The sequence below is a fragment of the Sminthopsis crassicaudata genome, chromosome 3 (genome assembly GCF_048593235.1).
Source record: "Sminthopsis crassicaudata isolate SCR6 chromosome 3, ASM4859323v1, whole genome shotgun sequence".
NCBI classification, from domain to species: Eukaryota; Metazoa; Chordata; class Mammalia; order Dasyuromorphia; family Dasyuridae; genus Sminthopsis; species Sminthopsis crassicaudata.
Genome location: NC_133619.1, coordinates 304,160,377 through 304,185,561, shown reverse-complemented (window position 1 = coordinate 304,185,561; position 25,185 = coordinate 304,160,377). Strand labels below are relative to the sequence as shown.

Sequence of the window (25,185 nt, the reverse complement as noted above, 5' to 3'; positions counted from 1 at the left end):
GGTACTTTTATTTCATGTCCCAAGAAGCAAAATGTAAGCTTTATAGGTTAATCAGTCAACAAGTATTTATTACACTTCTAGACATTATATAGGTTGTGCTATGTACTAGGAAACAACAACAATAAAAAAAGGCAAAAGACAGTCTCTGTTTTCAAAGAGCTCACAGTCCAATGGGGGAAACAAGCACACAGCTATGCAGAAACAAGATCGATACAAGGACATCTTGGAGACAATCAAGAGGAAAGGCACTAGTATTAATTAAGTAAGGGTAGAGAATTAGAGCTGGGGACGCGCTAAACTGCTCACTGAACTGAAAATGGAGGAAAGTATAACCTGAAAATGACTAAATATGGAATATTACTATGTCACAAAATATAATGAATATGAATTCAGAGAAGCAAAAGAAAATCCAGAGTGAAATAAACAGAGCCAGAGAAATTATACCAACAATGATTACAATCATATAAATGGAAAGAACAATGAAACAGAATGATACGTGACTATTAATACTAAGCTTGGTTCTGGAGAATAGTTAAGGAAATGGAGCTCCTTCCTTCGTTCCTGATGAGAGATTATGGATGTGGACTACTGGATACACTGGAAGATATAGTCAATATCGGATTAGTTTCTCTGAAATGTTTTTTTCCTCTTTCTCTTAATATAAGAGCTGACTTCCTGAGTGCAGGGGAAAGGAATATATTCAGAAATGAAAGTGATGTTAAAACAAAAAGAAAAAGAAAAGAGAGCAAGTAAGTAATGCTATATCTTTCATCTGTTAGTTTCATCCTATGGCCAGGTCAATTTTCCCTACAGAGAAATCTGCCTGTCAAATAGGTATAAAAAAACCTAGCAAGTCTCAAGCTAAAAGAAATAGTTTCCTCCTTCTGGTCTCATATCTAAACCCAACCCTTTTTTGTCACAGTCCAGTTCATATCTTAGTTCCTTTTTAAAACCTCAGATTTCCCCAGCTTTCAGTGATGGCCCACTCCTCTGAATTCCTAAATACAGGAATTCTAAGTCTGAGATCTGTGAACTTCTTGTTTTTATATATTTTAATAACTGCATTTTATTATAGGTTTTTTGATTCATGTTTTCATTCATTACACAAACAGTGTCTATGACAGGTAGGATAGAGTACTCAAAGGGTCAAGTACTGGCTGGCTCTGAAACCAAGAGACCTGGGTTCAAATACTACCTTAGAAGCTTTTCACCTGTGTTAGTTTGAACAAGTCATTTAACTTCCTTGTTTTCTCATCTGTAAAATTAAGTTGCTGAATTAATCTCTTAGTTTCTTAAAAGATTTCTTCTAGTTTTGGATCTGTGATCCTCTAAGATGCCACAAAATAATCTCCATATTATGCTGATAATTGTGATAATCTATCACACAAAGCTGACCACATGGAGCACAGTTAAATCTAAAACAAATTAAAATATGAAGTTTTTATAAAGTGTTTTGAGATCAGATACGGGTGAAAATGTTATTAGCAGTGTAAATTTTCAAAAAGCTTCAATGAGGGAAAAGCATTTGGGCTGGGCTTTGAAGTATGAATAAACTACCAACAGACAGAAATGAGGAAGGACATAAGGGATTCCATAGAGAAGAGCAAGAGCAGACATAGAAAAGCAGGGAATATCTTAGAAAGATGGAAGGAACCTAGAGCATTAAATCTAATACATAGATTATTAAGTCATTTCAGTCATGTCCAACTTTGGGATTTTTCTTGGCAGAAATACCATTTCCCCTTTTCCACCTCATTTTCAGATGAAAAAACTGAGGCAAACAGGGTTAAGTGACCTGCCCAGTTAAGAAGTATCTGAAACCAGATCTAAACTCAGGAAGATGAATTTTCTTGACTCAAGGTCTGGCACCCTATCCATTGTATCATCTAGCTGCCCATGAACCTAGAGTACATGAGTATCAAGTTTGAAATAGTAGGTCAGAGCTAAAAAGTAGAGGGTATAGAATATAAAGTAAAGTAACCTGCTATATAGTTAATAAATAATGGGGAGCTATTGAAGATTGATAAGCAGGGGAGTGATGATAGTATTCCTGTACCAAATGGCATTTGGGCAGCTATGTTACACAGATAAAGCTCGAGATCTGGAGACAGGAAGACCTGAGATAAAATTTGACTTCAGACATTTATTAACTATATGATCCTATTTGATTCACTTAGCTTCTGTTTGACTTAACTTACTCAATTGTGAAAATAGGAATAAAATAATAGCGCCTACCTCCCAGGGGTGTTGTGAGGATCATATAAGATAATAATTGTAATAATGTGCATGCATAATTCCTGGCACATAATAAATACACACAGTAGATCCTAAATAAATGTTTATTCCTTTCAACTTCTTCAACTTCACACCCTTATGTCCCAGAAAGAGCAATTTGAATATAAGATGGATTAGAGAAAGATGAGACTGGAAAAAAAACAAAACAAAACAACAACAACAAAAAAAAAAAAAAAAAAAAAAACAACCTGTGAGGAGACTTGAAATAATTCAAATGAGCTTACTGGGCTAATCCATAATGATACTAGTGGAGTGAAAAAGACAGAGGTGAGAGTTGTTTCAGAAAGAATTGAGAGGGAGAAGTGATTAGTGATTGATTAAGCAAATTAATGTGTGGGAGGGAAAACAGAAAGGAGTCTCACTTTTTTCCAGCTCTAAAGTCTCGATTTGGGCTCTATGAAACTAGACTAGGAAGTATCACTGTTTAAAAAAAAAAAAAAAAAAAAAAAAAGCCTAAGTTTCTTTTTCCTTTTATGGTAGCATCTACTTCTCCCTTCTCTTTGTAAAAATAAATTAGTAATTGAAACTTCTTTTTCCCAAGCAAGAGATAGTATGTCCCTTTTAATAAGTATTCCGATGCAATAAATTAAGTGATGACCATTATATTATCAGTCTGGAAGGAGATTCATAACTCACCATTTAAAAATACCCCTAGTCTATCCCCATATTCATTGTCTATATACAGAGAGCCTTCCTAACCCATTTAGCATCTTATTTAATGGAAGGCAGGGTGTCCACTCAATCAAAGCACCATGAAGCAAGAAGGAAAAAACTCTTGGCTGGCAATTAAAGAAAGCTCCAGATGGATGCTCTAGGGTCTTTAGTAGAAAGCAGAAACCATAAAGATTTCTGTAGTCCATGTTAGTCCTTTCTCTACCTGGTCTTCAGCATTAGAGCAATTGAAAAAAGCAGTGGCAGGCCATGCTGAGAGCTTAGCTGTGTCCACCAGGAACCTATATTAATCAGTCAATAAACATTTATTAAGCCCCTGCTATGTACCAGGCACTATGCTAAGCACTGGGTATACAAAAAGAGGCAAAAGACAATCCCTGCCCAAGACGCTTACAAATCTGACATCAATGCTTTTTCCTTGACTTCTTGCTTCTCAGGTAAAGCTGGGAACTGACCCAATCAAAGGTCTGGAAAAAGTGATGGGAAGTGCCATCATTTTGCATAACTGAATCACAGAAACCTTTCAGGGATCATCTAAGAGGCAATAGAGTACAGAAGAAAGAACAAAGGACATGGAGCTTGAAAGTTTCAGTTCCTATCCTGACTGTCATTTACTAGCAATAACCATGTATGAATCATATAACATTTCTAAGCCTCAGTTTCTTCATGAGAATAAAAAGCCAACTGTCTCAAGGGGTTTCTGTTGTGGGGCAGAAATTGGCTAGGAATGGGTTAATCCACTACAATCTCACAACACTGGACATTGGACAGAAAGGTTGTAAGCAAGAAAGTCTGATTGCAGATCTGGAGCAACTGGGCATAGTTTTACTGCTTGATGGATTGATGTGCTACCCAACAGTAGATCGTTTGGGCAACAGAAGTGTCAAAGGGGTTTTGAGACTTTAATGAGAAGTGCCTGTGACCCAGGGAACCTCCTTATTGACCTTCCTTTTTTTTGAAAACTTTTGTGCCTTGTTCTTACCTTTTGGACTGTTTTTAAAAAGTATCTTGAAAATTCCTTCTACTCCTCTACCTGAGGGTAGTGGAATGATTTTAGTAAAATGACTTTGTTTAAAAGCTATGGATCTGAGAAGTTCACTGCACTAGTTGCATACTAACTGACCATTCCCCCAGTCTTCCCATTCCAGTTATTATGAGAAAATCATTTATATACAAAAAAGAACTATATGAATGTGAGGAATTATTATTATTCTTATAATGAAAAACTAACTTTTTCAAGGTCACAGATCCAATTAGTGATGAGATAGAATTAGATCCCTGGTCCCTCTGAGTTACAACCCAAAATTCTCTACACAATATTGTATTTTCCTGTAGTAACATTAACTACCAAATATTTTTCTTGGACTGGGACTAGATCCCTTCCAACTATTTTCTGTTTTTTTAAGACCTTTTGTTTTGACAACACATTTACTTCCCATTATTCTATTCTTCCACTTTTACTCCAAGAAATCTCTCCTGTATCAAAGACAGTTAAGCAAAACCAAGACCACCTAACGAACATGTACAACATTCTGTATCAATAGTTTTCTATCTCTCTAGGGAGAAGAGAAAGCCATCATCTTTCTAGCCTACATGAGTTCATTTCCCACTTCACCCCCAAACATCTGGGGTTTTGTGCAATTCTTCCCTATATCTTAGAAGTATTTGTTAAAAAAAAAAAAAAAAAACCAACCAAAATACCAACCTGGAACAAATGTGATCAGATAGTCAAACCACTGTCTTATGGTAGAGTCACCAAATAAATAGATCATTTTTCCTTGTAAGCATTCTGTAATGTTGTCAGGCTCATTAAACTGGTGCATCTTGAATTTTCTAGGCCTCCACTGGTTTTTGTAATAATAACCAGAAGGGAAGTTTTCCATGCTTTGAGAGAGTTCAGAGTCATTTGCTTCTGGAAAGACAAAAGAAAATCCATGAAAATCTCTTAGAAATCATAACAAAAAAATTCCCAGTGTGATGACATAAATGTGCCAATATACATACAACTTTTTATTCCACTGTAAAACCTAAAAGAATTTCCCCCTACTTTGGCCAGAGATACACAAATGGCTCGGCACTGCATACCAGTATCGTTCTTAAAAGAAGTTACAGGTGTGAGGTAAATATAGTGATGCTCTGGGGAGAAAAGAAGATAAAAGCAGCTGAATTTTTCCTCTGGGTATGTACATTCTTATTATGAATGAAGGAAATGGAAGAAGATCAAAAGAAACAGTTGTATGGTATAAGAATCAGATTCAAAACACTTGACAGGCACAGCTTCATTTCTCACTAAAGGCAGAAGCCAACTTATACAGGTATTTTATAAATAGGCAAATTGAATCATAGGAAAATGATGTGACTAGTCCATAGTGAACCAGCAATGAGGGCATAGAGATGTCTCTTGTATTCTGTCCATTGTCCAATATTTTATACATATGTATGCAGTCTTTTATCTGGATTACAGCAATGGCCTCTTAAATGGTCTCAGTGCTTGCAGTCCAGCCTCCATCTAATCTATGCTATACATGCCTTATATATTGGTTCTTCTGGTGGATGAGAGGGATCCTATCACTCCACTGCTCAAAACCCTTCAAAGGTCTCATTGTCCAGCAAATGCATATCAAATTCCTTAGCCCATCATTCAAGACCCTCCACAATCTATCTTCAGCCTATCTTTTCAATTTAGCTTCAGATGATGTAAGTATGAAATGGAGAAATTTTAATGAACTTTGAAAACAAAGATGCTTCCAAGACATTTTATTTTCTCTTGATTTTTTGTCGAAGGTTTAATTTGATAGCTTGTATTATTCATTCAAATACAGTGATTATTTTTTAAATGGGCAATTTTGAGTTCTCTTTTACATCACTCCCTTCCAGAATCTGAGTTACACATTTAAAGACATGCTAAATATCCAACCACTGTCTAGTTTATGAAATCTAAATTCTTATGAGTCAATAAATAAAATGTACAAGTATGTCTTCTTTCACAGAAACAAATAGTCAAACTATTACCTAAAGGCATTATCTGTAACACTTAGAACTCTTCTGTTTCTCATTCTTTTCACAGAACTTTAGTTAAAGATGACCTATTGTGCCAGAGAGTGCATGCAAACATCGTCCTTAGATATCTGATAATTTTTCATGGGCTCAGAATCTAAGTTTACACATAGCCATCTAAGGTTTCATACAGATTAAATGGAAGCATTATTCAAGAACAAAGCTTGCTTTTCATTATATAATCATATGCATTAGTATTAAGAATACTGAATTTCACATTGGAAACAATAACTCTTCCAATTCAATGTTAATTATATTTATTATCAGAAGTAAGTCAAGCAAAGCAAATCAATTATTGTACATGAAACTCATTCTTAAAGGATGTGGCAATAATGGAAAAGTGAAAACATATGCCTACATTGCCCCCCTATGGTCATCTGACACAGGAGTCATATTCTGGATGAAATATTATTTCAGTCAAACTATGATTAGGTAGTGATTCATTAGTAAGTCAGTTATTTAGAATTCAGGAGGGAAATCCTTATAGTGAGGTTTTTGAGGCAGAGTTAAATGACTTGCACAGAGTCACTCAGCTAATACATATCCAAGTCAAATTTGAACTTAGGACCTCCTGACTCTAAGCAAGGTTCTCTATCCACTAAATCACCAAACTGCCCAGAATAAAGTTTTAAGTAATGGTTAGATTCCCAAGCTATTTTGTAAAATCTATTTAACATATAATATAATTGAAATAAAGATAATTATATTTTGTAGAGAAAAAATTAGTATTTTGTATTTTGAGCATATTTTCTCAAAGGTAAATTTATTAACTAAATTATTCAAAGTGCAGAATGAGACCTTTTTTTGGGACACAGTCAATATGCAACTTTGTTTTGCTTGACCTCACATGTTTATAATGGGTTTTGTTTTCTTGTGTTCTCAATAGTAGAAAAGAGAGGAGAAGAAGGTAGAAAGAAAATGCAGATCTGAATTTTTTTTAATTTAATAAATTAATTCTAAGTATCTATGCTTAGAGAAATAAAATCAAAAGGGACAGAGGTCCATCTTGCCTTTAAAAATATGTTTTTTAATTTTTTAAAAAATCTTTCTACCCAAAACATTTTTGAGTTAACATTTGTAAGGTTCAAAAACAAAGATAAATTTCACTTTTGAAATTAAGCAGAAAGACAAAGTCTAAACAGCAGTTTTGTCACAAAAATAACAATTTTAGGAGCATCCTACAGAATTACCTCTGCAACCTGATCAAAACATGGATAAAGGGAAATAAGTAGTACTAGGATCACTGTCTACTCTTACCTCCCCTGCTAGCATGGGTTGGGTTTGTTACTATGCCCCAACCTGAAACTTGATTGGATAGAAAAGGAAGCTAGACCTTACATCACATTGCTTACTTTTAGCCACTGGCTAAATGAACATGTCTTCCTACTTGCTCAAGGACATAAAAAAGAGGCATACTGGAATAGAAGTCCTTCATATTTAGAGATATCCCAAGAAATATCCTGCCCTGCTAATCATTTCCAATGAGAAAAGAGAAATATCTACCCAAGTTACATGCTAGAATACCCTTATTGTATATCCTTTCTATGTTATGTTTAAGTAAACATTTTCTTAACTCTTGAATGATCTAGGAAAACCTTATTTTGTTCTAGAACAAGGTAAAAAATCTAAATCAGACTTCCCTCACTAGATTACAGTTTTTAAGTTGTTCAACTTGTTTGTTGTTGTTCAACTGTTTCATGCTCTCTGGGATTCCCCAGACCATACTATCCATAAAGTTTTCTCAGCATAGATACTAGAGGGTTGCCAATCCACTGGAGAATCTATAAGTGATTTGCCCAGGTAAGTATCTGAGGCTAAATTTGAATTCAGATCTTTTTGAGTCCAGTTCCAGAGCTCTATCCACTCAAGATCCAGCCTCCCCCATCCTTGGACTCTTACTACCTGATCTTCTTCAAGAATGAAAGGTAAATGGGGCAGCTAGATGGTGCAGTGGATAAAGCACCAACCTGAAGTCAGAATGACCTGAGTTCAAATGTGGCCTCAGACACTGAACACTTCCTAGCTGTGTGACTCTGGGCAAGCAAGTCACTATTTGCCTCAGCAGGAAAAAAAAAAAAAAAAAAAAGATGAACAACAACAATTGTCTTCAAGGATAATAGAGCTCTTCCCTGAACTCTGACTTTAGATGAAGATACTGATTAAGTATTGAAAAAAAGGTTTTCTATTCTGATGGGACCAAAGCCTTTAAACAAAAACAGAAAACATGACTTCTTCACATTCTTGAAAGAGAGAAGCAGCCAGAGGTTTAGTATGCTTTAAAAATTTCCAAGAAGAGTCCCAGAAGACAGAATCAAAGAATATTGGAAGATTATAACTGGAAGAGCCAAATGTAGAATGAATCCTTTTCATGAATACTCTATATCCCATCAGTTCTCAAGTCCTATGGATTATAATGTCTTTGCACTAGATCAAGAGCTGAAAGTTACTAAATGCCTATCAAAAACAGTTGAGCAAATTAACTTGGAAAATTTTCCTTGAGAAAAGAAATAAATAATATAAAAACAAAGAAGAAAAACAAGCTGAACAAGCAGAAGGAAATTCTGGTTTATGTCATAAGGTAGGAAGGTGAAAGATTTAAAGAGGAAGAAAATGGTAAGAGGAATAATATCTGGGTTCATTTTACAGAATAATGAATTGAATTATCTGAAAAGGAAACAGCTACTTGAGATTTAGATCATTCTTATTCGATCCATAGATGCTATCAGAAGAGAGATCACCCAATAAGGCTCAAAAGAATAAAATATAAATAGTGATAGTTTAAGGTACCCACTGAGGGGGTTTGTTGTTGAATTGCTCTCCAGTTTTCTTGGCAAAGATACTAAAGAAGTTTGCCATTTCCTTCTTCAGGTGATTTTACAAATGAGGAAAACAAAGACAAATAGGATTAAATGGCTAGTAAGATCACACAGCTAATAAGTGTCTGATACCAGATTTTGAACTCAGGAAGATGAATCTTACTGACTTCAAGTCTGGCACTCTGCATTTTGGTACCACCTGGCTGCCCATGGCTTTTTTTCTGGTACTAAGGGGTATCAGAGTAGATGTTACTTACAGTAGAGAGGTATGCTATCTTTCTAGGGCACGTATCTAATACATGACAGAGAATCTGCCCAAACTTGCTAAACTTGCTGGGCAATACACACTTCTGGTGATGCAAGAAAAAGATCATGATGAGTATGGCGTAAGAAACTACTGAAAGGAATATGAAATCCTAGACTGAAAACCATAGACTTAAGGGGCACTGGTGGTGTGTATTTATCACTGCTACTAATAGAAAACAAGAGGTTCTGAAGAATAAGACATATTTATAAAGTAAATATCTGGTTAAAATGATGGTGGCTGAGAACGGGATTTGGATCCATGGAGCATGACTTAGAACAGCAACTGATGCTGCAGCTATTAAATTCACTTAACCTCCTCAGCTTCAATTTCCCCATTTGCAAAAATAATAGGCATTCATGTAATACTATAGGGGTTTACAAAGCACTTTATATCCATAATTAATATAGGCTAGTCAAAAACGAGTATCTTGAGTCTTGCACATCCAAGCAAACTGACTTTAAGCTAAAAGGTAGGTGGGAAGAAACTCCTATGTTTAATACTATCAGACAAGAGCTATAACATAGAAAGAATAGCAATTAAGATACTCAGTAAAAACCAGAAGACAAAATCCAAGAAAAGAGCTAGAAATAAAGCCAATGGCTTTTTCTATCTGCAAATGAACATCTAGAAAGTTGAACTAAGATCTTAATTAAAGACGACAAATTTATCTCATAGTTCACTGCAATTTGGTAAGATTGGACCTCATGATTGGAATTCAGCTCTGGAAGGATATATCTTATTTCAAAGGAACTGGATAATTAAGGGAATGGTATTCTCAATGATGATGATGTAATCACAAGAAAAATTCTAAGAATCAGAAAAGGACTGAATGGGTGATACCTATGAAAAGGAATTTGGATTATTTGGTACTGGCAAAAAAGTAGAAAATTTAATCAGTGAAACAGATAAACAAGACCCAGAAAAAAAATTAACTTGAGAGTTTTATAAATCCCAAAATACAAGCTAATGGAAAGAAGACTTCCTATTCTATACGAATTATTACGTGACGCAGTGGATAGAACAGTGACCCTGGAAATCAGGAGGACCCGAACTCAAATCTAGGCTCAGACACTCAATACTTACTAGCTGTGCGAGTCTGAATAAGTCACTTAGGCTCTAATGCCTTCTATAAGAAGAAACTAGGAATCAGTTTGGCAGATACTCAACATGATAATTAGTCTTGCTTTCTCTTTTCCAGTGTTTAGCTACCTAGAAAACTGAAACACGGAATCAATCATTAAATCAAGTTTAGTGAAGTTCTAAATTTATAAGGAATTCTCTTTACCATGCTTCTTTGTAACATGTAGTCCCCCAAAATTGTCTGAGGCATTGAGAATTTAATCAGTTTTCCTAATCTCACAGCTAATATATACATAAAAGACAGGATTTGAACACAGAAATTTCTGGTCCCCATTCTCCAATTGATAAATGGTCAAAGGATGTGAATAGACAATTCTCAGATGAAAAAATTGAAACTATTTCTAGCCATATGAAATTAATCAGAAAAATGCAAATTAAGACAACTCTGAGATACCACTACACACCTGTCAGATTGGCTAGAATGACAGGGAAAGGTAATGCGGAATGCTGGAGGGGATGTGGGAAAACTAGAACACTGATACATTGTTAGTGGAATTGTGAATACATCCAGCCATTCTGGAGAGCAATTTGGAACTATGCCCAAAAAGTTATCAAACTGTGCATACCCTTTGACCCAACAGTGTTCCTACTGGGTTTATATCCCAAAGAGATCTTAAAGAAGGGTGCAAGAATATTTGTGGCGGCCCTCTGTGGTGGCCAGAAACTGAAAACTACATGGATGCCCATCAATTGGAGAATGGCTGAATAAATTGTGGTATATGAATATATGAATATATAATATTATTGTTCTGTAAGAAATGACCAACAGAATGATTTCAGAAAGGCCGGGAGAGACTTACATGAACTGATGCTGAGTGAAATGAGCAGGACCAGGAGATCATTATACACTTCAACAACAATACTATATGATGATCAGTTCTGATGGACGTGGCCATTTTCAACAATGAGATGAACCAAATCAGTTCCAATAGAGCAGTAATGAACTGAACCAGCTACACCCAGCAAAAGAACTCTGGGAGATGACTATGAATCACTACATAGAATCCCAAATCCCTCTAATTTTGTCTGCCTGCATTTTGGATTTCCTTCACAGGCTAATTGTACACTATTTCAAAGTCCAATTCTTTTTTGGACAGCAAAACAACTGTTTGGTCATGTATACATACATTGTATTTAATTTATACTTTAATATATTGAACATGTATTGGTCAACCTGCCATCTGGGAAAGAGGGGAGGAGGGGAAAAATTAGAACAAAAGATTTGGCAATTGTCAATGTTGTAAAATTACCCATGCATATATCTGGTAAATAAAAACTATTAAAAAAAAAAAAAAAGAAAGAAAGAAATTTCTGACCCCAAATCTTACTATTTTAAGTAAATTTGAACCATTTCCTAATTAAAATTTAGCTAAGGAAGTACTGAATCAGACTGAATCTTCTTGGGAACTTGGTGCTCTCTCCCCCTCAAACTACAATGTATTTATTTACCTGGTTAAAAATTATATGGGACAGTGGCGTAATATAGTGATAGAATACCAGACCTGGAATCAGGAAGACTCATTTTCCTGTGTTCAAATCTGGCTTCAGACACTTATTAGACTAGGAGTCACTTAACTCCATTTGCCTCAGTTTCCCCATCTGTAAAATGACCTGAAGAAGGAAATGTCAAACTACTCCAGTATCTTTGCCAAGAAAACCCCAAATGAGGTCACAAATTGTCAGGTATAACAGATCAACAAAAAGTTCTATCCTCCCAAAAGAATGTAAACTCACTGGGGCAAAGATTGTCTTTCATTTTGTCTTAGTATCCCTAGAAAAGTGGTTCTCAAACGGCTTTTGTACACAGCACAACATCCTTTACCATGACAAACTGTAGCATGTTTAATATTTAAGTTGGTAGAAGAACACCTCGGGGATAAAGCTGCCACTGTGAACTTTCCAACACCAGGCCAGGAAAAGCAGGCAGCAAACTTCAGCTAGGGTGGGTTGGAACAGAAGCTGAGAAAGGGGAAAATCTTTGGGGAAAGGGTTTTCATGGCACTTCCTTTAGGAATCCCTATCCTAAAGACTAGTAATTTGAACTGAATGAAATTAAATGCAGGCCCCCACTCTAAACTTGAGGTCAGACAATAACATTAGCAATAACATTAGACTTGCAGGGAAGGAATAAGTATTCATTTATTAAGAAATACATATATGTGCTAGGGAACAAGTATTTATTTAAAAAAAAAAAAAAAATATATATATATATATATATATATATATATATGCCAACGAACAAGTAATTTATTTATTGAGCTATATAAACTATATACCAGGGAACAAGCATTTATTTATATATATTTATAGTACATGCCAGGAACTGTACTAAGTGCTTTACAAATTCTATCTCATTTGATCTTTATATCAACCCTTCAAGATAGAATCTGTTATGATCACCAGTTTACAGTTGAATAAACTGAGGCAAGCAAAGTGATTTGCACATATAAGATCACACATCTAGTCCTGCCTGAGACTACATATGAATTTTCGCCTTCCTGAATAGAAGTCCCAGCATTCTATCCAGTCCACCACCTAGATATGTCAAGGAAAACTGGTTACTAATCCCTTCTCTACCACTAATTATGTGGGTAAGTAACCCAATTGAATTTCCACAGTTGTAGAAAGAAAAGGTTCATTCTAATGTCTTTTCCAGGTACAATATTCCAGGTTCTTATGACCCTTTTTTGGGGGACATTTCTTGGAACAAATCTAGACTGTGGCTAGTCATCCTGACTCACTTTGAGTGGAACACTAGGTGGGCCCTAAGGTTAAGGCCAAAAGTGAATTATCTGGCTATAAATAAAGTCGTGATCCTAAAAACCACTATGCTTGATTGTGTAATGTCTTCCAAATCACTACTTCATAAGTATACATTAATTTGAGCAATAGTGCTCCCTGGTGGTCATCAGAATATATGTCATCCAGGTAATATCAACAAAGTTCCTTCATACTAAAATTTACTATTATAATGCAAAACTTATATTTTGTACTTACCAACTCTATTTATATTGACTACCACCTTCTCATTTACTAAACTATCCTAATTATCTTCATCCAGGTTTGGCTTCTTCATCAAAATTCCCACTATCATCTTCATCAGTTTTTGAGGCCATATCTGTCCCTCCTAATACTTCCTATTAAATAATGTCTGAAATCTATAAAAACTAAATCATTCCAAAATTTTGTTTCCCCTCAAGACAGGATTTCTTCACAAATATGTCTACAACACTGAAAATAGATGTCAGTCTCTCTCAAACTAAAGAGGGCAAAGAGGTGATTCATATAATCACATAAAATCAAGGATGGAAAAGGTCTTAGACATATCTGATTTGACCTCTTTATTCTCGAGAAAACAAGATGAAGAGAACAGTAAGTATGCAAGACTAGTAGGCAATGTCATTTCATTCTAGAGCTTCACTGGGACATAGAAAGGAAGTTTCCAAAAAATGCTTCAAGCTAGATAAGTGAAAGGATGGAAATGATAAAAAAATGAGACAAGAGCCAAGGGATGTGTGTGTGTGTGTGTGTGTGTGTGTGTGTAGAAAATTTTTTAAGCAGAAGGACAAGAAATCCAATTAGTCAGGGGAAATACTAGAGAATACCTACTAGAGAAGGTATTTGGACGCTGTCATTAATCAGGTCATGTGGGAAGTGAATAGCAAGTGAAAGAAATAAGAGAACACCTTAACTAGAGAAGAGATTAAACTAATCCCTTTAAGCAAAGATATCTAGGATGAAAAGAGAGACCTTTTTCTGGGAACTTCATTAATGCCATGCCAATCACTAATCACCTTTCCAAGACTCCAATTAAACTCTCATCCAAGAAAGATTAGATCTAGATTTCCTGGGTCCTTACCCCTGCCCCCCCCAAAAAAAAAACCCAAATAGTAACCTATTCTCATTAATGGTGAGTTTTATTTGAATAATTCCTCTTTCAACAGAACCTACATTGGTGTATAATAATTTTCCAACAAATTTTCCAGCAAACCAAAAGTTGCTATTCATTAGGAAATGACTGAGAACAGCCCATACATCTTATCTGAACCCTGGCCTCTTCTGTCAAACAATGTTCCCAAACATTCCTTGAATGTTTACAGATATTTGGGGAGTAGGACATGTCCTTTTCAGAATTCAGAGAATTGTATCTATTCATTCAACCCCTTCCAAATTAAAAAGTCCCTAATCTTTCATCCAATTAGAAATCATATTAACCTAATGTTTTATATATATAAATGTATATGTATGTATAAATGTTTTCTTTTAATTAATTGCTCTTATTTGATGAGTTGTTCTTAAAGTATTGAAGTATAAAAGTCTTTCTCATTCTGAATTCTGGGTCCAGGCCTAAGTTGAAGAGGTCTAGTTTCAGTTTGTTGAGTAATGCATTATTTAATAAACTGATATGCTCAAAAGACTAGGGGAGAGGGGAAAGGAAACCACCAAGGATCCTTGTTATAATGATATTGTACATGATATTATTACTCGTGTCCTCTTCCACCATAAAGTTTGCCAGTTCTAATTTATATATATATGGAAGCTCCCTGAATAATATCTTTGCATTCCTCTTCAAAGTTTCTACATCTAATAATACCTATTTTTCATTAACATATTTCATTTGTTAGTATCTTTTTGGGTTATTTTTCTTTTACTAGTAAAACTCTCATTATACATACCACTTTTTTTTGAAAAATTTCCACTTTTCCACATATCTCAAGATGCCCACATGGAACAAGGAAATTAAAGTGCCTTCCATATAAACATAGATGACAAAACTCAGGAGTTTGCATTAAAGGTCTAACTAGTTTTGTGCTATTTAATCCTAAATGCTCTTTTGTTATCTTCGCTTGTACCTTTATTTGTGTCCAGGGGAACAAATCACAAATTAACAGAGGAAGAAAAAGTATTATAACAGTAGTAAAAAAAAAAGAGCCCCAAGCATTCTATCCTATTCTATTTTCTATGTTCAAATTAACAATTAAAAATAATGTCACTGGACTCATTCCTTTTTTACCTTTTACTCCTAAAGGAATCACAGTCACCCAATCAGGTCCACTGGAACGAATTGGCATTTTGATATTGACATCACTTGAAGAGGAAGAAAAACAATTAGAAGCTGAGAATGATAAACATTTATTTTTTTTTCCCAGTAGCTAATCTTCACTTGCAAAGGCATGGGTATGAATTCACAGAATTTAATTTACTTATAAATGAATTTACCAGTGAAATATTAAAACATAGCTCTAAGTAACACATTGTTCTCAGTTATCAGCTGGTTTTTAGGATGTATTTAAAAAACAATTTCCCACAGTCAGATAAGAAGAAAGCACTTTGCACACCCTGGATTGGAACCTAAGATTAAGCTACAAATCCATTTATTTCCCAGCAATAACTATTATAATAATCAAGTAACTTTAATGTAGCAATCTGGATTTTCCATGTGCTTTCCCACCTCACAGCACATTAAGGCCAAACAATCTTGTGAAAACAGTTCAATTTTCAAATTGTAAAAACTTTTTTTTTTAATTTAAATGGAGAGATATAATAAAAAAGATAATAGTTTTTGAATCAAAGAACCTGGTTTCTAATGCCATCTCTATGGTTTAATATTTACGATTTTAGGCAAGTCTTTTAAACCCTCTTAGACCTCAATTTCTCATCTGCAAAATGGGAAGAAGTAACTAGATGACCTCTAAGTTCCCATCTAGTTCCCAATCCATGATCCTATGAATAGCACTCTCCCAATCAACTTTACAGTCACATAGTTTCTAAAATATGTTGTTTCATTCTAACAGGAGTTTGTTTTGCATATTTGTTACAAGGTTTTGTTTTCTGTGGGGTTTTTTAAAAAATAGGGATGAGGTGGAAGGGGGAGAAAATTAATGCCTGATGATTGGGGGAAAAGGAAAATTTAACCAAAAAAAAAAAAAAAAAAAAAAAACTGATCAGAGCAAACTCCAACTTTATTTTTTTTTTAATAAGTGTCATTTTATTTTAGCAATAAACTTTCACCAGTCCAACTACCACCAAAGCCAATCTTCCTCTTCCCTTCCCACCACCAAGCAATGATGGAAGGTTTAATGAAGGAATATTGATTTATTTCTTAGCAAAAAATCAATCATCAATATGCTCTGCAGACATTATTTTCATTTGCATAAATATTAAGTAGTATGAAAAAAAAGGAAGCAAGTGGATTTATCAGGCTCCACTTATGAAAAGAGATAATATACCTATATAAAGCACATGTATAATATATGTATATATATATATATACATATATACACATATGTATGCATGTACACACATGTATACAGTAATGACAATATATATATATAGTATAAATACCTCATTGGTTACCTATTATTTGAGTTAAATATTGTGAGATTCAAGGAAATTACTAATAGTTATTACTAATCACTATTACAATATTAGTATAATAATGTACTAATAATCTTGACTAATAACAAAGAGTGGAAAGGGTATATATTTATAAAAACTGGCCCAAGTTCAAAGTGACTGCTCTGATTTACACCACATACCTTTGGAAGAAAGCACTCTCTGTGGTAGTTAGAAGACCCTTGAGGTATCCTCCTTTGTAATGGTTGATTCTGCTGCTACAAGGGAGCTTTTTTGGTTGGAAGCAAAACCAGGGCTCTCCAGTATAGAGATCTGTGAAGTTACATACAGGAAGGTTTCCTGGGAGACATACATTGCATATGGTAATCTCTGAAATTCTCCCTGATCGGAAAAGACTTTTAAAATAGACCCTATCTGGTCTCACCTCCTGTAGATGCTGAAGGACTTGGATTGCTTCACTTGGGTGAACCAGAACTATAGACACAGTCACCTTGCCTGGCCAAAGCAAGGTAAAAAAAACTTTGTAGAATCCATTTTGGTAGTCTACAACTCTACCCACTGCACCAGCTTGCAGTTTGGGGGAGTGGATTCGGGCCTGTAAGTAGTCTCCACCATACTTTTTGGGCCTCCCTTGGAAATCTTGTACTTGAACCAGAACCTCAAGTTGGCTCCCCACCTTGAAGAATGTTCCAGAGTTCAATATCACAAAATAGCTAGAGGAAGGGTCAGTGCTCTTCACAAATGGGACTAAATCCATATGTGGCTCATGATTCTGAAAAGATGCCAATAAAGAGTTCTCTTCCAAGCGTTCTCTCTTGGACAAGGTTTGATGTTCATATCCACAGTAGGACTTTCTGCTAATTCCTAAGCCTTGAGGGGAAGTATCCTGTCCACTGCTATCAATGACAGTAGCTAAAACACTTTCATGATCCAAGTGCTGAGGAGAAAACACAAGGACAGAAAAGAAAACAAACAAAAAAAAAAACTTCCTTATTCCTTATTCAGGCAAGTAAATCTCTAACATTGTTAAAATAAAATTTCAAAGTTATATTAAAATTCTTTGGAAAAAAAACTGCTGTGTTTTTGATGGTTTGAATAAATGCTATCCCCTGAGTTCAAAGTGTTTATAAGGAGTCCAGCTTTTATGGGGATATCTAATATATTACTATGAATTAAAAAAAAAAAGAATGGAATATCTGCTACCACCCTTATAATGGAAATCTGTAGAATAAAAAAATGTTGAAACTGAGATTAAATGACTTATTCAAAGTCATAAAGACAATAAATGACAGAATGACAGGTCATCTCATTCCAAGTACTGTGTTCTTCCTACTAACTATACATTCCATGGTACCTTAAAGCTACAAAGGTCTTTCTTATAATCTATAATTACATATTTTATAGATATATATTTTTAGTTTTTAGCTACTTGTGGATTATTTATCACATAAAGGAAATGTAGAGTTTGTTTTGATCAAATGAAAACCAGCAGAAACCTTCAATTTTCTTGTGAAAGGCTGTCTCTGTCCTAATTATAACTTTCCATATTATAAACTTCAATGTCCTTTGATTGACAGCAGGAAACCAACCCCTAGTCATTACTTCCTCACTCCTTGTCTGTGACATCAGTTAAAGATTAATCATAGCCCAGGTGAGACACGCTTGCACTGTAACATGACTAGTTAGTGTGACTGAGCCCCAAGCTAATATCAAGTTCTTTATATTCTAATATGAGTATTATTATCCTCAATAATCTTTCATAATTGCATCAAGAAGCTAAGTGATTAATCAAAGGAGAAACAGCATGCAAGAATAGGCCATTGGATTTAAAATCAGAAAAGAGCTGGGCTGAAAACCTACATTGGATGCTTAGATATGTGACCTTGGGGCAAATTACTTAATTTCTCTCTGCCTCAATTTCCTCATTGTATAAATAAAGAGTTAGATTCAAGGACTTCTAAGGTGCATTCTAATTCTAAAACCATAATTTCATTACCTAATTTCCCAGGAAACACTATTATCTGATTTTGTGAAAGATAATTAGTTATTAGTCATCTTTCTTAGAAATTCTCTTTTTATAGTGCAGTTTTGCAAGGTATTTCAAATCCTATATTCAATTTTGTCACTCGTTAATTCAATAGACATGTTTTGATAACTTATGATGAGTATTCTTTGGACATAAGAAATGATTTTCTGAATTTCTAAAAGACATCAAGTACTCTAGTAAATCTCATCATACCCCAGAAATGAATGAAAGTGTGGTAATTCACTAAAGGTCCAAGTTTCTTCCCTCTGCTACCAATGTACTTTCCTCCAAAAGGTCAGGGTTTTCTCCAAGTATGAGGCCATTCAATCAAAATGAAGAAACCCATTCCTAACAACACTACCTTCTAATGCAGATTACAAGAACATACATACATATACAGAATAAATGTGAAGAGAATAAATAAAAACAAAACAAAGTAGTTAAATACAAGTTAGCTTGAGAAGACAAAATACTAACAGTTGAGAGAATAGGGAAAGTTTTCAAGTAGAAAGCATAGATTGAACTATGTCTTTAAGAAAGAGGATTTTTTAATACAAAAGTAAAGGAGGAATATGTATTTCATGCACAAAGTAAAGAGGCAAGCTAGATCTTTGACTAAGTGGGTAACATTACTATTTCAATTAAAAGCAACTCAAAAGGAAAAACAGAATTAAGTCTAAGAAACTTCTTTCCATTGACTTTTACTCTTTTAAATCAAGTATGTAATTTTTGGAAAGGATCTCAGTTTTCACCTCATTTTTAGATGTTATAAGGCCCATCATTCTCTAGGGTCTATGACTTGAGTTATAATCATTTTATCTAGAAAGAAACATCAAAGATTTTGCAAAACTTGAAGCATACTATTATTTACACGACAGAAAAATCAGTGGTCTGACAGAAAATGGTCTGGAACACATCAGAAAAAATGAAGAGGAGAGATAAGTACAAGAATAGATTTAGAGAATAGAAGAAGGACGGAGCATATGGACTAAAATGCATTGGAACATAGGACTGATCACAGACTTAGAAGTGGAAAGTAACTCAGAAGTCCTTAAGTCCAATCCCCTCATTTTACAGATGTTTGATCCAGATGTTCCTGTTGCCAAGTCTAATGATCTAATCTCCATACTCTGCTGGCTAAAGGGTGAAGAAGAAGGAAGCAATGAGAAAACTAAGCTTTCCTTGTTACCAAATAAATTAAAATTATTTCTGCTAATGTTAGTCAGTGAATGTGATATGAACCCAGATAAAGTGAAACCATAACCAGTGAAACCATAACCCAGTGTAAAAGCAATTCTTCTTAAGACTGACACTTAAAAGGTTTCAGATAACCCAGAAAACTCTTTTATTCAGATGACTGAACATACCATAAAAGCAACCACCTACTCCCACTTATACTGGAGACAGCCCTTAAAAAAAGAGGTCAACTTCCATTATACTTGGTCATTAGGAGGCACTGTGGATGGAGCACTGGACTTGATAACTCAGAAACAGCTGAGTTCAATTTTTACTTCAGACCCTTATTGGCTGTGTGACCCTAGATAAAACACTTAAATCTCTAAGTCTCAGTTTTCTCAACTGTAAAATGGAGATAGTAATAGCACCAATCTCACAGGGTGGCCAGAAGGATAGTGTTATATAAATATTAGCTATCATCATGTATATAGCATATCATATGTAAAAGTCCCAGTGATGCCATATTCACCTCCTCCAAGTGATTCTTGGATGATTTCCTCAAGGTGGCTACTCACACCTAGAGAAAATTTATTTTAACCTGTTGAAAAATTTTAAATTCAGGTATAATCCCATAGATACCAAGTAAATTGCCCTATTGTCCAAAAAAGCAGCCTCACACTTGTCCCAGATCCCAAAAGGTTTTCTTCTTTTTCAGTCAGGCTTGAAATGATTCCCCTGGGAGTTCAAAGGATGTAGGTAATTAAGATAGAAAGAGGAATACCACTATCAAAGCAAGTAATTGGAGGCAATCTCCTACAGTCTGAGGGAAAACACTACTGGATAGTCTACAGTGAGAAGAAGGCAGGTATATTCTTTTAGGAGAAGAAAATACTACAAAGACTGTATATTATAATAAAATTCTTATTATTCTTGATAATATGGATCACTAATGAGGATTCTGTTTTTGTGTGGGGAAAGTAGAATAGGATACTTTGTATCTATTTTGTTAGGAAATTTAAGTTTTCTTGCAATGGTTTCCTTCCTATCTGAAGAAATTATATATAATCTTTCAAAATTTATATTAACACTTTACTGTACTTAAATTGATTGAAATCACAGAAATATAGCTACCTTGCCCAAAATATATAGAGCTTGAGAAGCACTAGGATGGCTAGAGTAGTGGGCCTGGGGCTCCCATGCCTACATCCTGAGTTTAACTGTGTGACTGTAAATGATATTCTGAATTGGTCTTAAAAAACATCCGAGCAAATAGAAATGTCTAAAACTGGAATGGGTTGTCTCAGGAAAGAAGTAGTCTCATCATAGGATGTGTTCAAGCAGAAACGAAATGATTATATGTCAAATATATTGAGAAATGAACTTGTGATTTAGCTGGGTATCAAGCTAAATGAGTTCTGAAGTCTCTTCCATCTCTGATATTCTATCATTCTTTTAATGGAATTTTATGATTTTGTTTTACTAGGTCACACTGGCTTACAGAACCTACTAGAATAAAGTCCTTTTGTGGAATCTCATTTGCTGAGCATGGAAAATAGGGAAGATGAGTGGGGTAGAAGATGCTGAGAAGCTATTCTATTTACAAGTTGCCTTTACAATGAAATTCCAGGAATTTTCAATGCATGACACTTCATATGCTTGCCAAGCTAACCTCATTCTGAAAGTAAAAATGCTCTATCACATTAAAAAGAAAACAAAGCACAGATAACTACGATAACCTCTCAAAAAAAAAAAAAAAAAAAAAGGTTGTTGTGAGGAGAGTACTCTGTAAACCCTCAAGTGTGTATGATGCAATTGCCAAATGACTAACTTTTCTATCCTTCCAAAAAAAGTTCTACCACAATTTTATAAAAAGCCCTATTCATCTAATTTTCTATTCATTTTTATTTTATCAGATTTTTCTGATAGGATTTATTATAAAAATACACTTTATCATATCCTCCACCCCAATCCAAAGCTCAATTCAACTGCTTTTAGGTTGATTACAGAGTGTATTTAATGTACATTCTAGAGGCTTAGTAAATACTGGCATTAGGATTAACGAACCATTTCCATGTTCCTTTCTAGCTTTTTTTTTTTTTTTTTTAATGTGAATTTAACAAAACAAATAGAAAAAAGAATGATATCGCACATCTGTTTCTCAGGACATTCCCAAAACATTCTAACAGCACTGTAGTAAATGGTCCTTCAAGTAGGCTAGCTCTTTTTATGGAATTCCCTTAGGTGTAGACCATCTGAATCTACTGATGATGACATCTGTTCAGAAGCATAAGGTTTACTCCTCTAAGAAAAATTTTGCCAAGGCTTTCTCATCACCTTCCCTCTCTTCACTCGAATATGCCCTTCCATTCTCCCAGAAACTCTAGCTCTAGGATTAGGCTCTTAACCATTTTTGTGTTATGAACTCTTATGGCAGTCTGACAAAGCCTATAGATCTCAACACAGAATAGTATTTTTAAATAAATAAAACAAAATAAAAGTTTAATAGGGGAATCAATAATACTGAAATACAGCTATCAAAAAAATTTTTTAATAAATTTGAAGATTCTAAGTCAAGAATCACTGCTCTGATTATATATCCTGGGGCTACTTCTTATTTGAAGAGTACAATCATAGATAGGGTTGTTAGGGAGGTAGATCTGCCCATGAATGTAATCTTCCTTTCCCAAGGATATCCCCATGGGTTTTTTTAATTATATTCTCCATGTTTTAATTGTTTTTTTTTTTTTTTTTATTTCTGTTGTCATTGATTGGATCATACAATGCTTCATAGGCATCATTCTATATGTAATTTTTCACTATATAGCTAGAGAAATATAGAAAGTTGGAATAAATATATCTTGAGAACAGAACATATCCCCAAAAAAGCATTTAAGTATAAATCCTTGGTATCTATTTTATTGTTATTTGCCTTTTTTTTTTTTTAAACACATGCAGAATATCAATTCTAGTTAACTGAGAGCCCTAAGATGGTAAGATTCTATTTAACTGAGGTTTACCTTAACATTATTTGGATTAGTGAATCTAGAGTAAGAGTTACTGGATTCAAATCCCAGATCTACTACTGACTAATGGCATGAAAAGACATTTCAGTTTACTCATTTATAAAATGAGACATTTGGACTAGAATTGATTTTAAACTGGAATTCAGAAATCCCAAAGGGATACATGGATAGATTTCAGGAGATGTATGAAAAAAAATCTATCATTATTTCAATATATCAGTTTCCTTTGAAATGTTATGTATATTATCAATTTAAAAACATTATTCTGAGAAGGGGGCTTTACCAGACTGCCAAAGGGGTTCATGATAAAACAAAGTTTCAGAATTCCTGAATTAGGTCAAGAATATTTTGAGGTCCAGTCCCTATCCCTATCCTAATAATGTTTGGATGATCTGATGACACCTCACAAGCTTAAGTCCATTTGTGAATATGAAATTTGCAAAGCCTGTTTTCTTGTAACACAGGTACAAACAATTTTATCAAGGGAAAAGGAGACCTTAGAAAGTTTGAAAATTTCTAGATAATTAATCTATTAAGAAATTGCTAATAGAATCATTTTATCTTAACTGAGGGAACAAACATTTTTACCACCAGATTTTCACAAGAATTATCTTAATCTGTACCCATTCACAGATGAGTAAAAATAGTGAGGTTAGATCTCTTAGCAAAGATTACTAATACTAACTCAGTGGAAAGGAAGATGATAACCTATAAAGCATGGTTTATTGCCTGAATCACTGTCTCCAACACCATAACCAACCTAAACTAATAAAAATCTGTGTGGTAGGTCAGTAAGAAAGCAAAGAAATTCTATAATTAAATCAGGTCAAAAGATTAAAAGATTCATCAATCTTTGCAGATATAGGACAAAATGAATATTCTAAGTAACAAATTGAGTCATTTGTAACAGTGTTGTACTCTAATAGGTCTTCTGCCCTCTGACACAAGTAAACTAGTGTTCAGAAATCTTGCCTTTTGTAACAGAAGAGATTCAAATGGTAGTTATAATCCATTTTTCTGAACGAAGGGGAGAATATAACTATATAGCACCCTACCATGTACTTGGTACTTTTAACAAATATTTCCTTGTGTGATTCTCATGTTAACCATATTATTATGGTCCTTTTAAAACTGAGGAAATTGAAGTAAACAAGGGTTAACTGTCTTGTTCAGTGTTATACAGCTATTAAGGCTGGATTCAAACTCACATTTTTCTGATTCCAGGACTAATGCTGTATAAAATGTGCCAACAGCTGCCTCTCAAGAATACTGTTATACAGTCATTTCAGTTGCATGTGATTCTGTGACTCCATTTGGGGTTTTCTTGGTAAAGATACAAATTCATTTTACAGATAAAGAAACTGAGGTAAACCAGATTAAGTTACTTGCCTAAGGGCACACAGTTAGTAAACAACTAAGACTGGATTTGAACTCTTGGCCAAGTGCTCAAATCATTATCCCACTTAGCTGCTACTATAGAACATTAAGGTTTTATAAAGTGATTTTCTTAACAAAAAACCTGAAATGGTGATGGTAAAAATGTTATTATCTCCATAAGAGGAGATATATTTTACATATAAGGAAAATTTACGGGATTTACCATATATCTCATTATATGATCATATGCCTCATTAAATATCTGACTCAAACCAGATTTCTTGATTCCAAGTATACCATGTTGCTCACATGATGGAACTCAATCCATAAAAAAACCAAAAAAGATAGAGTTAGCTATTAAAGCCCAGACACAGGACCATCACTATCTATGCTGCATTTCATGGACATGACAGCCAATATTATAAAATGCAGGTGTCTGTTCTCAGTGGTACACATCTCTATCTCTACAGTGAGGAGACATGCCAATTTTCTTTCATGCAACATTTTCTTTATAGAATTTTAAACACTCTATGCCAAGTTTTCTAAATTGCCCAAGTTCTGTCAGAATTTTCCCTGGTGTCCATAATTTCCAGTTAAAGACATATTTGTTCCTCTACATGAGGACATACACCAGGCTGTCCTCCATGTCCCCTTATAAATATATGGTTTTTTCATGTTTTTTCCCTTTCCTTCCATTTCTTTTTTCACAATGTATCTAATATGGAAATATATTTTACATGATTGCACATATATAACCTATGCCAAACTGTTTACTATTTTAGAGATACTAGAGGAAAAGGAGGGGAAAAAATTTGGAACTCAAATAATTTTTTAAATAAATGCTAAAAATTATCTTTAAATGTAATTTAAAAAATACTATTTAAAAACTAAAAAAAAAAAAGTTCACTGGAAACAGAAAAATATCCTTAAGTAATCAAT

General features: G+C 34.3%; 1 protein-coding gene across 8 annotated transcripts in view; it reads right to left on the bottom strand.

Annotated features, from left to right (window-relative positions):
- Positions 1–25,185, bottom strand: part of NXPE3 (neurexophilin and PC-esterase domain family member 3) — a 92,906-nt gene that overhangs the window by 54,374 nt on the left and 13,347 nt on the right. For all 8 annotated transcript variants that reach the window (XM_074301074.1, XM_074301075.1, XM_074301067.1 and 5 more), the window contains 3 exons: positions 16,827–17,581; positions 15,302–15,375; positions 4,673–4,879 (listed from right to left, as the gene is read on the bottom strand). In XM_074301074.1, the coding sequence (XP_074157175.1) occupies positions 4,673–4,879; positions 15,302–15,375; positions 16,827–17,581 (1,036 nt within the window). The remainder of the gene's footprint in view (positions 1–4,672; positions 4,880–15,301; positions 15,376–16,826; positions 17,582–25,185) is intronic.